The 15,690-nt window shown below is 47.0% G+C and overlaps 1 protein-coding gene across 1 annotated transcript in view; it reads right to left on the reverse strand.

Moving 5' to 3' along the window:
- LOC308296916 (FH1/FH2 domain-containing protein 3-like) overlaps positions 1–15,690 on the reverse strand; it is a gene marked incomplete at both ends in the record, with an annotated part of 288,271 nt that overhangs the window by 12,704 nt on the left and 259,877 nt on the right. The window contains 6 exons of the mRNA XM_080740269.1: positions 1,030–1,149; positions 4,791–4,973; positions 8,846–9,004; positions 12,299–12,543; positions 13,734–14,008; positions 14,994–15,199. Of these exons, the coding sequence (XP_080596395.1) occupies positions 1,030–1,149; positions 4,791–4,973; positions 8,846–9,004; positions 12,299–12,543; positions 13,734–14,008; positions 14,994–15,199 (1,188 nt within the window). The remainder of the gene's footprint in view (positions 1–1,029; positions 1,150–4,790; positions 4,974–8,845; positions 9,005–12,298; positions 12,544–13,733; positions 14,009–14,993; positions 15,200–15,690) is intronic.

Below are 15,690 nucleotides of genomic sequence, written 5' to 3' on the forward strand. Positions count from 1 at the left end.
CTGTGGTAAATCAGCCTATTTTTGAAAAATCTTGAAAATCTTTGAATATTTCAAATCCTTCTAAGGTTTTTTTTGAAAATCCTATGTTTCTATGTCAGTGGTGCTCAAACCTTTTCATGTCAAGGACCCCCAAAATGACTTGTATTTGGCCCAGGGACCCCCATCTCAAAACATTTAGTTCCAGGGACCCCCCACCAGAAGCTAAATTTGAGTTACAAAAAAATACATATATTCAAAGATTTGCACACATTTTCACGACTTTTCAAAAATAGCAGATCTACAAGCTCGCAGCCGCACTGCGAGCTTGCAGATCTGCTATTTTTCAATAGCTAAAGTATAAAATAATTCCAGGCCCCTCCACCTTGGGCCCTATAGTAACTCCCCCCCCCCCCCTTGTGACGCCCCTGCGTAGCATCAAAGGAGAGCTGCAACCAACAGGAGCCTCTTTGTTCTGCTGCCCGCTCCCCAATGGCTTTACTGTAAAGTACAAACGCCGCCGTTATTATTATTTACGGGAACGTCTTGTCGTTTTGGAGGCCGAGCCGGAGCCTCGCTGCGTGCCGCTGCTGCTTCTCTCCGCTCTGCGCGTTCGGCTCTAATGGTGTCCCCAAGGACAGCCGAGACTCTCACGCACACACGCACGCACACACACACGCACACGCACCCAGGAAAGAATACACTCACGACATCCTACACACGCATGCATGCATGCATGCACGCACGCCCACAGACAGATGCTCACACGCACGCAGGCACACAAACATTCTGTGAGCGCATTCTTTTACATACAGAGACTGCACTGTTATCAGTGCCAAATAAATATGGGTTAGGGTTAGGCTTAGAGAGAGACAGAGAGATAGAGAGAGAGAGAGAGAGATCCAGGCCATACCTCTGTCAGATTAGGCCTGATTTACAGTATAATTAGTTTCATACCGGCACGGAAAAATAGCCGATCTACAAGCTCATGAAGTGGTGCAGCAGGTCAGCTGTTTTGCACGCGCGCCAGTGTAAATCGTCCGTTTAACTCACGTTAGTGCCGTTGAGGAAGTTGCCGATGGCCAGCAGCGTAGCCAGGATGTAGCCTAGCGTCTTGTTCTTCTCTAATTGGTCCATCCCTTCCTTCAGGTCCTGGAGAGGCTCCGCCACTTCCTGTGTGTCCAAATATAGTCATACCGTTACCAATAGATTAAACCCATGCTACTTCCTGTGTCCAAATATAGTCATACTGTTACCAATAGATTAAACCTTACTTCCTGTTGTCCAAATATAGTCATACCTTTACTATTAGATTAAACCCTATGTACTACAGCAATGGTTTTGGCTGCAGTACCCCCTTATACTGATTTCTGAAGCCAAGTACCCCCTTCCCCTGACTACAGCATTTTGCTTATACATTTTACATCAAAAGTCCAGTTCCAATGCCAATATGTTCAAAATAAAACAGCATAATGACAAATGAACACTGCTTTCTATTCAATAACATTTGTAGTTAGGAGTAGAGTAGAGTAGAGTAGAGTAGAGTAGAGAGTTAAGAGTAATTGATGTAATTTGGTTTAACAATGTACAGATGAGCAGGTTCACACAACATCTGTCAGTGTTTCATCATTGACCACAACACTGAAATACATATCACCATTTTCTAGTTTTTCTCACGTACCCCCTGCAGTACCCCCGCGTACCCATAGGGGTACACGTACGGCCATTTGAGAAACACTGTAGTATGTCCAATTATAGTCAATACCTGAACGTTAGATTAAACACTACTCCCTGTTGTCCATATACGTATAGTCATACTGTTACCATTAGATTAAACCCTACTTCCTGTGTCCAAATATAGTCATACGGTAGATTAAACCCATGCTACTTCCATGTGTCCAAATATAGTCATACCTTTAGCATTAGATTAAACCCAGAGGCAGACCTCACTACTTCTGGGCTTAGAATGCAGCTCATGTTTTCGTTCAATAATAATAAAATGATAAGCTGCATTTATATGGTCCGTTTCATGCGCAGATATTGTTGTAACCCAAGTGCTGTTTGCTTTTGATTTCATAATTGCGATTTATGTGTTTTTCATTTTAATTCAGCTTTTTATGGATTATGGTTTTATTGTGGTTTTCATGGGGTTATGTTTTTCTTTTTTTGAATGTTGTTTGGTCATCTGCCTAGATCTGAAATCACTCTGGGTCATCTCCAGTTGTTTAGTTGTGCTATTACATTATTATTATATTATATAAATAGAGGTACATTCTTGACTAGACTTTAAAAGCATACAGTACCAGTAAGACTCCCTAGCCAGGAGATAAGCGACCGTCAGGTCGCATACACAAACTGTAGAAGGCAATGGTAGCCAATCAGGAGGGAATATGGGAAATGGGACAGATCCATGTTGATGACATGACTACTAGAGATACTGAGTACCGCTTTGCGTGAGTTTAGGGCAAAATCTGTAGGAGCAGTGTCCAAAAATGTGTTTTGCAAGAATGGGCGTCATGGTGGCGCTAGAAGAGGGCCATGTGAGCAATGAGGGGTGGAGGTTGTGGTTTGACAGCCAAGGAGTGCGTGTGCAAAGTTTGGCATGGATAGGGGCACAGTGCCGGAGATATGAGTAGGGCAAAAGTGTGACGTGACGTGAAGTGACTGACAGACAGACAGACAGACAGACAGACAGACTGACAGCCGGTGGAGGTTAGTAACTGCGACCTGACGGTCGCAACAATTGCCTGAAAAACAAAGCAATAGAAGCCTTGCAAAGCTGTCTTAGAGCAGAGTACATATGCTCAAAATCAACTAGAAGGAATACGTTCAGTTCTCGTTATAGTGCTGTATATGGGTGTGATCAAATAGTATAAGATTCCCTCACAGATTGTTTCACACATTGTTACAAAATACAAGCCTCCGACAGACATTTCTCTGTAAAAGCAGCTTTCTTAGATTTGTTTGTCATGTGATTTAGATAGCATGTTATTAAGACGCTAGGTTAACTGATCCTCTGGCATCCCACAGTTTCAGAACGAACAGAATGTACCATATCTCATCTACATAAGAGATGCTATGGTTCATTGTTTACCTGGTATCTTAGTTTCGTTGAGGCACTGCATTGTTCTCACAGCACAATGTGATTATTTACCTTGTTTATTGACCATAGACTCTAGTGATTACGACCTCGCACTTAGATAAGAGTGTCCGCTAACTGTTATCGTATGAACGCTTTCCTGTTCCCTCCTTATGTAATGGAGGTGCGACTTGTGAGATTAATGGAGCATTTAAACAGCGCTTTTATCCACAGCACTTGTGGTGCATTATTACATTCACCCATTTTTACACCGCCGGCAGAGGAAACCATGCAAGGCACCAACCTCCTCATCGGGAGCAAGGTGTTTAGTATCTTCCTCAAGGACACTTTGACACTAACTCTGGGGGAGCCCGGGATCGAACATAGAACCTTTTGTTTCCCAAGCGGCCGCTCTACCTCATGAGTCACTCCATTTTCTGTTTCCTCCTCCTATTGTTTGATTACCTAGTTTAGTTATGCCAATTAATTCCTCTCCACACACGTATGTGTGTGTTGTCACTGCTGTTGTATCCTACTGACTCTCCTCAGCCAGTTAAGAGCCCCCACCGGGAGGATGCACCACATTGGATTCGAACCCACAACCTCATAGGTGTTGGACAGGCGCTACCCGAGCGCCACGACATGCTATTTTCTGATCGAACCCTGGCTTGTGGGTGTTACTGCATGTGCATCAAGCCCAAGGGGCAAGTTTTGTCCGCTGGAAATGAAGCCACTTCCAGGTTCTCCTTGAAGCTGCCGTTCCAATTAATGGCCCAGCAGATGTCGCTATTTCACCTTCTACTACTTTATGTCTTCAATCGCTAGTCTTTTTAAATCATCATGATATGCATTTAGTATCCCATGGTCCCATTCATTTTAAAATGAATGATAAAGTAGGCTATGTTTCTAGGCTTTCTACTGGCTCTGCCGTGTGAAGACCCGCCCTCCGGCCAATAGCATGCATTTGATTCGTTTCTGTGTTCATTTCTGGAGAGAATACAGAAAGCTGGCGGATTTGCACTCGCTGCAAAATAGGCTTCATTGACGGTCTGTAGAAAACCATTGGCGCAACTCTGTCCATTTCTTTTTGACAGTGATCGAGCCACACAGAGAGGGGACAACGGAAGGACATAGAGCAGGGGTTTTCAAAGTGGGTGATGGGGCACCCTGGGGTGCCGTGACAGCAGTCCAGGGGTGCCGCGAGATCATTTGATAATATTTGGAATTTATTTGGACAAAAAAAAAATATTTAGTATCATTTTAAACTTGAAGTACAAAGTTATTTTCAGTCAGTTCTAATCAAAATAGCTATTATCTCAACGTTTTCCTCGCAACATAATCACTGAAATATCGTCACTGTCGGGCAGAAACCTTGTATTTCCAAGTTTCAAATGTGTACGTTTTCTGGTAAAGCAAAGCCCTGCTTCATCATACAAGACTGTCGCACAACTAGTGCGATCTACAAGCACACAACGCCTCACGATGCGAGGCGTTGTGTGCTTGTAGATCTGCTGTTCTCACTAGTTTAGTACATTTTATAGATGATAAATACAAAACGAACGGTTTTGGACATACAAGGTTTCCACCCGACAACGACGATATGCTAGTATAAATATAAGGTGCTGGGAGTGAACATTATAATGTAGGGGTGCCTCGGATTGAAAAAAAAAATATGGGGTGTCCTGAGACAAAGCAGTTTGGGAACCCCTGACTTAGAGAACGGCACCCTCCTCACCTTCTCGATGAGCTCGTAGTCCATCTTGAAGGCCCACAGCTGCAGGCGGGCGGACAGCTCGCTGATGGAGGACAGCGTGAGGAGGAACTGCTCGGCGCTGCCCAGCGGGACGTCAGGGCTCAACAGCTGGGCCTCCTGGATCCTCTGCTTCTCCTCCTCGCTGGGGATCATCGTCAGGATCTTCTACAGGACGGAGGAGGGGGAGAGAGGGGAGGGAGGGAGGGGGAGAGAGAGTGAGGGGAGAAGGGACAGAGGCGTCAATTGGGTATGGAAATGGCCGCCTTCATACCTTGGCTACAGGGGAAACAAAAGATTTTTACTTCTTAACTCTTCTACCGCTTCGGACGTTCCCGTTCGCCCCAATTTTGAACCCAGCTCGTTGCCAATACGGCCGCTCGTTCTTTTACCTTGTCTGATGACTGTAAGCTGATGAGGGGTCGTGCAGGTGTGTACAGTAAAAAACATCTCCCGTAATGCTGCTTTCAAATCTCCACCACACGTAAACATCAATGATGTCCAATTCACTTCCTGGCTGTTCTCTGTGGACCTGATCTAGATTATGCATTTCTATGCTCTGAATGGCCCAATTCACACCTATTCTTTGCATAAGGCTGCCCTCTGCCGCCAGCTGGGCTAAAGCACACATATAATAAATAAAAATAAAAATAAATCGTTTGCAAATAATGAATAGATATTTTTCTATAACATCGCAAAGGTAAGCAGCTTTTTGCTGGCACCAGCCCCGATAAATAAATAATACATCTGGCAGTAGAACTGTTAAAATAAATTCATCACGCCTGTTGCTAAGGTATATGGCAACATGACTGGTGTCTTGCACGGGCGCCTTCGCGCGCGTGCAAGACACCAGTCATGTTGCCATACCTTAGCTTTTGCTGAACTGACGCCACTGAGAAAGGAGAAGGGAGAAGGGAGGGCGAGCTCTCTGGGTCAGTCTATATAATATTGTTGCTGACGGGCAGAAACCTCTTATCTCCATATTGTAACTTTTTGTGCATTTTCATTTTCTCGTAAATTAACGGCCTACTCGATCGAAGCATCGAGCACCAAAAGCAGCAGATCCACAAGCTCGAAACGTGTCGCGATGCGACGTCTTTTGAGCTTTGTAGATCTGCTACTTTGGCGATTTGTTGAATTAGAATCCTGAAAAGTAACAGTTGTGGACATATGAGGTTTCCAGCACCACATAGCTACACATCAGAAAGTGTTTGATGTGCACGTGAAGCTACAGCGTGCAGAGAGGAGCTAATGGATGATTTATGCTCCGCCGTGCACCGGCCGCGTTGCACGTGCGCGCCATATACTAAAACAAGCTCACGGTGCGGAGCGGTGCGACGCGTTGAAGGGCTTGTAGATCGGCGGTTTAACGTGGCCATTTATAACTCAGGCTTAAACCACACAGACAGAGGGAGGGAGGGAGGAGGGGATTGATTCCAGCGCTGCACGCTCCAACTTCCTCAGGGTTAATCCAACACTTATGGGACCCTTAGGCTCTTTTTCATTTATTTGTTACACTCTGGGTTAAATTAAAACTCAGAGATTTACAGAGTGTACTCTGCAGCTGTGTGAATTTCACATTTCATCCCCCCCTCCCCCCTTACAACCTTGCACAACTTCTGAACTTTGTGCCCCCCCCCCCCCCCCCCCCCCCCCCCCCCCCCCCTCGTGCGGAGGCAGACTCCTCTATACGTTAAGAACATTCCCAAGGAAAAGGTATGAAGAGTATGGCTTGTGTAATACCGCGGGGAGCGGGCCATTCATCACTGTTTTGCAGGTCTACCATTCCTCCACAGGGCTGCAATACATCCTCCTTTATTTAAAATTACCTGGAAGTATGTGCGCGCGTGTGTGTGTGTGTGTGTGTGCGTGCGCGAGTGTTTAATGTTTAATCCTTAATGGCCTTCCTCCCCCTTCCTTTGATTAATTATACCATATCAGCCAAGAAGGCCCCGCTATCCCGCTAGGAAGCCACACAGAGCGCGTCCGCCGCTGCCGCCAACACCAACTAATTGACGCGTTTGCGGAGTGAAGCGCATTAGACGTGTGTTTTGGAGAGCCGAGTAAATGTCTTGTCCGGGGGCAGCCATGTTGGTTTTGGAGCGGGCGCTTGGCTTGTGTGAAAGCCTGTTGTTTGCTGGGTCAGCTCCGCTGGATAGTCTGCAGATCTCTGCTCGGGAGAAATGTGGAGAGGACCAGGCACGTGCACACAGAGACGTCAAAGGGGGCTTGAGCCCCTGCCCCTTTTATCCGTCGGTAAAAAGTGCCCTCTCCATGACCGTGAATGCAGTTTTACTATGGTGAAAGAAATGCAAATGCCCTCTTTCCATGCCATGCCTGAAGGCAGCATTTAAGAGAATTACCTCGTCCAAACTCTCGTGAACTTGAATGGCAGCATCTTATGTTGAAAGAATTGCCCTCTCTGTGTAGAAATCCATGCCGTCACGCCACATGTCCAGTATTCACTTGATGATACTTAGTTTAATGTGGTTTCAAGTACCGAAAATAGCTCACAATGCGTCGCAGCGCGACACGTTGTGAGCTTGGACGTCTGCTATTTTCAATATTTACTAGGACAGAGGTTTTCAAACACTTTGGTCTCAGGGCACCCCTGTAAACAACATTTTCATCCACAGCACCCCTGAATTACAGTGTTACTTTACAGCACCTTATGTTTATGTAAAATAATGTAAAATTTCCCCTAAGATACAGTACAGTCACAAGAAAAACTTCAGATAAGTGAGGGGTGAGGGTGAGGGGTGAGGAGGGGAGGGGTGAGGAGGAGAGGGGGTGAAGGGTGTGGGGGGGGTGAGGGCGATAGGAGGGGGGAGGAGGGGGGGAAGGAGGTGACTGTGTGTCTGTGTTAGTATACATGCTTTCTTTTATTTCTGTGCATCTGGGGTGGCGGGGGGTGGTGGGAGGGAGGTGGGGTTGGGTTGGGTGTTTTGGAGGGGAGGGGGTAAGGGTGAGGTGAGGGGGGTTGGAGGGGGGAGGGGTGGAAGGGGTGGAAGGGTTAGGGGGTGATTGTGTATCTGTGTTTGTACAGTGTGACCCATAGGGGTCCATTTGGTTTCATTTTACACTCTCAAGAGTTAAAGATCTAGTATCAAGGTCAATTTGGTTACCAGCTCTCCATCATTTAGCTGGGGACCACCTGGAACCTCCTCAAAGACCACTGGTTGAGAACCACTGTTCTCAACCATTAGTCCGACGGTACCCAACCCTAACCATAACCATAACCATAACCCTAACCACCGTCGGACTAAGAGGACGTCGGACTATCTAACATATAATTTTCCGAATGTCTGTCTGTCTGTCTGTCTGAGTGTCTGTCTGTCTGTCTGAAACCGCGTTTCTCCTCAGTGGCTGGAGCAATTGATCTGAAATCGCATCACCATCAGCATATGAACACACCTGACATAACTGTGAAGCCCGTTTGTCACTTTCACAAATCGTATGCTGTATAATTGCATTTTTATGGTGTATCTATATCTATTTAGCCTACAGTACCTTTTGTGACCACACGAGGGGCGCTGCTGTTCAGGCCATGCACAATCACACACAAACCCACACACACACACACACACACACACACACACACACACACACACACGGGGGGGGGGGGGGGGGGGGTGTGTGTGTGTGCAGGCGGGCAGGCGGGCGGGCGGGCGGTGGGGGGGGGGGGTGGTTCTGGCCCTGTTACAGATGTTGTCCAAAATCATGCAGATCGGTACACAGTATCTCTGTAGCCGTTAAATGGAACGGGTATTTCTTACATTGATGCTCCTACATATTAGCATGCAAGCACCAGTTAAAGTTACTTTCCATCCCTCATATACTGTGTGCACAGTGCACATCCCATAATCCACACACTGCACATCATTTCGGAGCTCATATCTTTGAACGGGTAAGGGCTAGTCTAAATAATGCAGACAAAAACATCCCAAGGGAGTGGGGACCCAGTTGTTATAACCGCCCCACAGTGTTTAACTGTGACCGACTACTGCGTGGTGGACAATACATGGACCAGTTGGGCTCACCTCTATGCCTTCCTTGTTCAGAGCGTACTCGTCAAAGTTGAGGATGGCCGTCTTGATGGTGCGTGGAGGAGGCAGGACGGTCAGGCCGATGTTGATGGCGTTGCTGCGTTTGGAGTCCAGCACGATGATCTCCTGGCGCTTGCCGTCCACCGCTGCCTTCTGTGGAACGGACAAAAAAGGCAGTGTGAGAGCAGTGTTTTTTTTTTACGATTTGTTTTTGGGTTTGTATGCCTTTGTTGAGAGGACAGTAGACTGACAGGAAATGGGGGGAGAGATGGGGAGTGACATGCAGCAAAGGTCGTCGGGAACGGGACTCAAACCCACGACACCCTGTCAGGCATCAGAACCTATGTGGTATGGGCCTGGACCGGTAGGCCAGCGGTCGCCTCCAGTTCTCAAATGTTTAATTAAGTATCAATATAGCAATGTGGAAATACTCTGGAATTCAAAATGTACTTGACTAAAAGTACAGTATTGGTATCAAAAATTTACCAAAATAGAAAGTACTCATTATGCAGAATGTCGTATTTGAAGGTGAACTTGTGTTTATAGCGAACCACAAATAGAATTTCTTCCCCACACAAGAGCAACCTAAAAGCAAACTCAACTTGCACAAACGTTTTATTTACTTGCCACGGTCAGTCGGTCACCTGCTATAGTGTCAACCCCAGCATAGCCAGTGTAGACTGTTAAAGCTCCAATCCAGAACCTTTTAAAAGGTGGTGTAAGTGATAATGTTTTGTAAAAATACATGTTAAATAACGCTATATTCCTATAGTAAGGTTGCTGTGTTAGCGGAACAACTTTGGTCTAGAGACCAGGTTTGAAGCTCAGATATGATATATAAGACTTAGTGACGGATTGAATTTAAACTCTGAGAGTGTACAAAATGTAAGCCATTTGTACCCTCTAAGTCTATAGAGTTACAAATGAATAAATGAAAACTGAGGATGGGGGGGGGGGGGGCTTTCACAAACATTGTCCCAGGGCCAGAACAAGCGTAGACGGGTGGGAGGGTGTATGGCTACTAGGGTGCATCGAGTACATTGTGCCGTGAACTCCAGAGAATGTTCCTAAAACCCGTTTGAGAATGGCTGCATTCTATATTATATAGTATCATGGGTTATGCAAATATTTCCTAACGACTTGAATTGCGTGTGTGGAGGAGATAATGACAGAAGAACAGAGGCCACCGTAGCCTTTGGTGATCAAAGTATGATCATAGATTATAGCAGGGGGGGGGAAGAACGGCATTAAACATCAAACAACGGTGAACTACGGACAGACGGAAAGAAAACACAGCTGTAAATTCCACATCTTTGGGTGTGTTTCTACGTATGCAGCACCCATGCAGCGGGCGGTGGATTCCATCACTCACCATACATCTGCCCCGGTGAGGTGGACCTACTAGACCTACGGCTACTTCGCAGAGCGTTCCCTGATTTCGCTTAGCACGCTGCTTAGCAGAATACGCCAAGTATAACTGTATTCCATCTCTTTTGAGATAATGGTTAAATGTGTGTGGGTGTTCCTGACTGGAATGGGGACACCGGGTGAAAAGTGGACGAGAATCGGGACAACATCGGCTGCATAATCGCAGATACTGATGTGTGGGTCTGGTTGATATGTGAGTCTGGAACTATTTGGAACCACGAGGTGGGTCTGTCTCTCTCTCTCTGTGTGTGCGTGTGCGTGTGTGTGCGTGCAGGGTGACAGGGCCTGGTGGTGTCTGGGCCCACTCTACTCTGCTCTATAGCAGCACACTCCTCTCACAGAGACCAGCAGCTCGCGCGCACGCACGCACGCACACACACACACACACACACACAAACACACACTTCTCTGGCTAAACGGCTGCACGTGTTGCAAAACCAAAATAGAACAACGCACGGCAGGAACTATTGAATTATGAATTGGGGGGGGGCTGAAGCAGAGCAGAACTGCAAGACAAAAACCTGTCTTTTTCTCTGAATTGAAGTAAATAGTGTGCAGATGTACCCATGGATTATAAAGCTAAATAAAACCTCACGACGGATCTCTCACACACGCACGCACGCACGCACGCACGCACGCACGCACACAAACACACACACACGCTAGCGCTATATCATCAAAGATTAGCACAATATGAATAAATATGATGTTGCTGTAATCGGCAGCGTAGCCATGGGTGGGCCTGACTAGGCCTAGGCCCACCCATTTCGTTTTTGTGCCCACCCAAAAAGAACTAAAACATTTGCGGCGATGTGCGGCGATGTGTGGCGATATGTGGTGCAGTGCGGCGATGTGCGGCGCGGCGATGTGCAGAGCGGCGATGTGCAGAGCAGCGCGGCGATGCGCGTTGCGGCACGGCGATGTGCGGTGCGGCGCGGCGATGTGCAGTGCGGTGCGGTGCGGCGATGTGCAGAGCGGCGATGTGCAGAGCGGCGATGTGCAGAGCAGCGCGGCGATGCGCGTTGCGGCACGGCGATGTGCGGTGCGGCGCGGCGATGTGCAGTGCGGTGCGGTGCGGCGATGTGCGGCTATCTAGGAAGTAAAGAAAGACACCACAGTTTGATTTGATCATAGCTTATTCAATTATGAAGCGATTTCTCAAATTAAAACGTCTCCATATTGCTTGGGAAGTCCACTTCCATGACATATGACTGTATTGTGTCCCTGTAAATATTTCAATGTTCGCTATTTTAAAATAGCCGATGTACAAGCTCACGTCTGTGCCCACCCACATTGTGCCAGGCCTCGCCAGTTGGTCAATCCTGGCTACGCTGCTGGCTGTAATTAATGTGGTTGCTGTATTGTTTTATTTTTTTATTTTTGCCAGCAAAGTGAACCTGTTTTCTGTTAACTTTCTAGTTGCAGACTGGTTTTAATGTGTGTATGTGTGTGTGTGTGTGTGTGTGTGTGTGTGTGTGTGGTGTGTGTGTGTGTGTGTGTGTGTGTGTGTGTGTGTGTGTGTGTGTGTGTGTGTGTGTGTGTGTGCGTGTCAGAGACGTATGACACACACACGTCTCTAACACGCACGCACGCACGCACGCACGCACGCACGCACGCACGCACGCACGCACGCACGCACACACACACACACACACACACACACACACACACACACACACACACACACACACACACACACACACACACACACACACACACACACACACACACACTAGCTCTCCAAAATAGCCGTGTGGTGTGGCGCTACAAGCTAACAACAACGCGTCACGTTGTGCGCGGCACCGCACGACGGATGAAGTATACATTCACTACTTTCTGATATGGCCCCGCCTCCTTTTCAGACTGTTTGGAGAAAGACCACGTGACCTACTGTATCATAATGTTAAACTTCTGGGCGTGTCAGCCGGTCTTTAAGTAGAAAATGTGAGTACTTTTTCAACCACTGTGTACAGACCAACACATGAAGACACGCTGGCCTCTATGGGAACTGGGACGTACCTTGGTGACGGGCATCTCCTTGGACTTGGACTCGAACAGCTGCTCCAGCTTGGAGGTGTCCAGCTTGACGGGCTCCAGCCGGGACCACAGGGACCCCCTGCATCGCCGGGGGACCCCCTGGACCTCCTTGCGCTGGACCTCCTGGCTCTGCCAGTCCACAGGACGCACCTCGTTCCAGAACAGACGGATGGTCTTCTTCTTCTTCTGGAAGAGCGGCGACGACTGGCCCTCTCCTCCGACTCCCCCTAGTGGTTTAGATCAGATTACATGTCTTTATTATCCACGAGGGACATTGGTTTTGCTCAGGTCAATGCACTCATTCAGGACAATACATTAAATATACATGTAGGCTACAGATAAAACACCCAAAAGAAAGCAAAAGTCATCTCCACACTTGGAACACTGTGTGATTTTGTGTGTGTGTGTGTGTGTGTGTGTGTGTGTGTGTGTGTGTGTGTGTGTGTGTGTGTGTGTGTGTGTGTGTGAGTGTGTGTGTGTGTGTGTATGTGTGTCCTTGGCAGCTACTGTATAGCACAGTGGTTCTCAACCTTTTCAGGCCACGACCCCCAAAATAATCATATTTTAACTGGGGACCCCCCCCCCCCCCCACCCTGACGAGCACTAAGAGTTGAGGCATTACATTTTGTATAACACGGTTCTATTGTGAAAATAGCCGTTCTACATGCTCACAACGCCTCACGTTGCGAGGCGTTGTGAGCATGATCTGTGCATGTAACATGTACCAGCGTTGTAGACCCGACCACAGCTTTCGAAAAAAACAATCCCATTGGAAAAAGAAATATCCGTTGTCAGGCTGTATCTGCTACTGTTTACAGAAAAACTCATGTAAAAGGCCGAGCTGTGCGTTGCGCACATAGCAGACGATATGTGCGAAGATCATATGCCAGGCGGGTAAAAGAATCAAACAGCTTCCAAATAAAAAAAATCTGCGTGAAAAAAGACCATGTTATGGCCGTGCAGGCAGCTTCCTTGTTTACAATGGAAACCTATGGGAGCGGAGCTATGATTGGGCCTTAGACCGGATACGGAAACCTAGATCCGGTCAAAACAGGAACTACGGCCGGATACAGTTAGGAGGCGGGCCTAAAGAGTCCGAATCGGCTATAAACAGCAATCATACTTTTAATTGTTTCATAATGATTAAAGCTAATTACATTTACGGGATCTACGGGCATGGCAGAGCGGTACAGCGGGAAATCTCCGGTTTCGACGGGGATCGCAGGAAATGAGTTAAAGACCAATGTAAAACAAACTAACTGGCCGTTAGCTGTAAAAATCGATATACAAGCCGCACCGTTGTATACGCCGCAGGGTTCAAACCATGGGAAAAAACCTGCGGCTTATAGTCCGGCAATTAGACCCCCATGAGAATGCACAATCAAACAAACGCAGAACAGTGCGTCATAGTTCTTACCTCCTCCTCCTCGGCTGTGCTGGGGGGAGGGCGGGGGGAAGGGCGCCATGAAGGGAGGGGGCGGCGGCATCATGGGGGGCGGCGGGCAGCAGCCCAGCATGGACAGGGGCGGGGCGGGCGGGGGGAGGGGCGGGGGCGGGGGCAGCAGGTGGTGGTGGTGGTGGAGGTGGTGGTGCTGCCCGGAGCCCATGAGCAGCTCGCTGTCCATGTCCAGGATGTCACTGTCGTCCTCCTCTCCCAGGTCCGTGAAGTCCATCTCCTTGATGCGCAGCTCCCTGTGGGGGAGGCAATCATCGGTATTGTTGGATTATTATCGTGATAAAAGAAATATTTTAAGTCAGGGGTCTTCAACAGGGGGTCCGGGCCCCCAGAGGGGTCCTCAGAGTTACTACAGGGGGGCTGCCAAATCCTTGTGTGATAAGGATAATTCTTTTACATTAAAAACTTGAACCCTCGCATCCCCTATTCTGAGGAGAACTTAAGACAAAAATAGCAGATCTACAAGCTAATAGGTTTGGTGTAGAGGTAAAAAAAAAAGAGCAGACCAAGTACAGAGTGAAAGGATCAAGTTTACTATAGTAAGTAAGTATCAATGATTGAAGTGGCTAAAATGTCTGAAAAAACATTAACACAAATCAGACATAGACTGATGACAGTGCTGTCAAACAAGTTGATGAAAATACAATATGTAGAGGGTCCCTACTTCATCTCTCTCTCAGTTAAGGGGTCCTTGGCCTGAAAACGTTGAAGACCCCTGTTTTAAGTTGTCTAAAATGTTTTACGTCTTAGTTTTAGTCGACTGAATTTTGTAAGACTTCAGTCGACTAAATCAAGAAAAGAAACTCCAGTCGACTAAATCAAGACCAAATGCTTGCAATAATCGCATCACAGGGATTTTAATTCATTGTGTGTTAAAGTTTCTTTATTAGGATACCATCTCATTTTGGAGGGGTTCCCAACATAAATCCACAGATACGTCGTGAAATTGTCATTCGTTGGGATGAATTCTCTTTTGTTGATCTGCAAATTCAGTCCCACATAAACCCTCTGTCCTTGCAAAGAGCACATTTGTTACTCCCTTATTAGACTTATTAGACGATTTAGCCTAACAATCCCCCCCCAGAATTGGGATTTGGGAGTTCAAGTGGTCAAACAATAGTGGCATTTTTTTGATTATTGCGACAATATGGTTAATCGCAAATATGTTTTGCCACAATAATCTTAAGGTGTCATTTCTCATATCATCATCCCACGTCCTACCTGGGCGTGGCCAGCAGCTGGTCCCAGATGTGGTCCGACTCCTTCTTTGGGGGGAGGGGCGACGAGGGGCGGGGCTGAGGCGGAGGCTGCTCTTTGGACGAGGAAGAACAAGGATCGAACTCCGGAGGAGACGTCAAGCCCTTCACCAGGTCCCCGAACTTCTCTGCCACTGCCCGCACGTTGCCCTGGTTGTCCAGGTTCCCCACCTATGAGGCAGAATAATAATCCTTATTATTATCCTTTATCGTGATTTATAAAACACAAAAATGCTTAGAATAATCGCAGAAGATTTAAAATTATCTGTGCAACTGTCCTTCGTCATCCTACATCCTTTTAATATTCATTTTGCTGTGTGAGCTACATTATCCGGTACTACTTTCACCCTGATAAAACAAGACCAGCAAAGAGTGTACTTGGTATGTTTTTTTCCCTCCCACTCTGCCAAATGTCCTTACCATAAATAGACGATTTACACTGACAACGCCGTGCAGCACTTGTAGATCGAAATGTTTTTGGCGCATGTTCACCCCAGAATAGGGTTGCTTGAGGGTTCAAGTGGTCAATGAAATAACCAAATGGAAATAGCAAAAACTATAGAACATTGCACAAAAACTAATTTCAACCACGTTTTTCGTTTTTCTTTTCATTTTTACTTCTGTAAACCTGTGATGTGACAATAACGCAGATTCTGATTCCC

Source organism: Nannobrachium achirus, assembly GCF_963921795.1.
Source record: "Nannobrachium achirus genome assembly, chromosome: 2".
Classification (NCBI taxonomy): Eukaryota; Metazoa; Chordata; class Actinopteri; order Myctophiformes; family Myctophidae; genus Nannobrachium; species Nannobrachium achirus.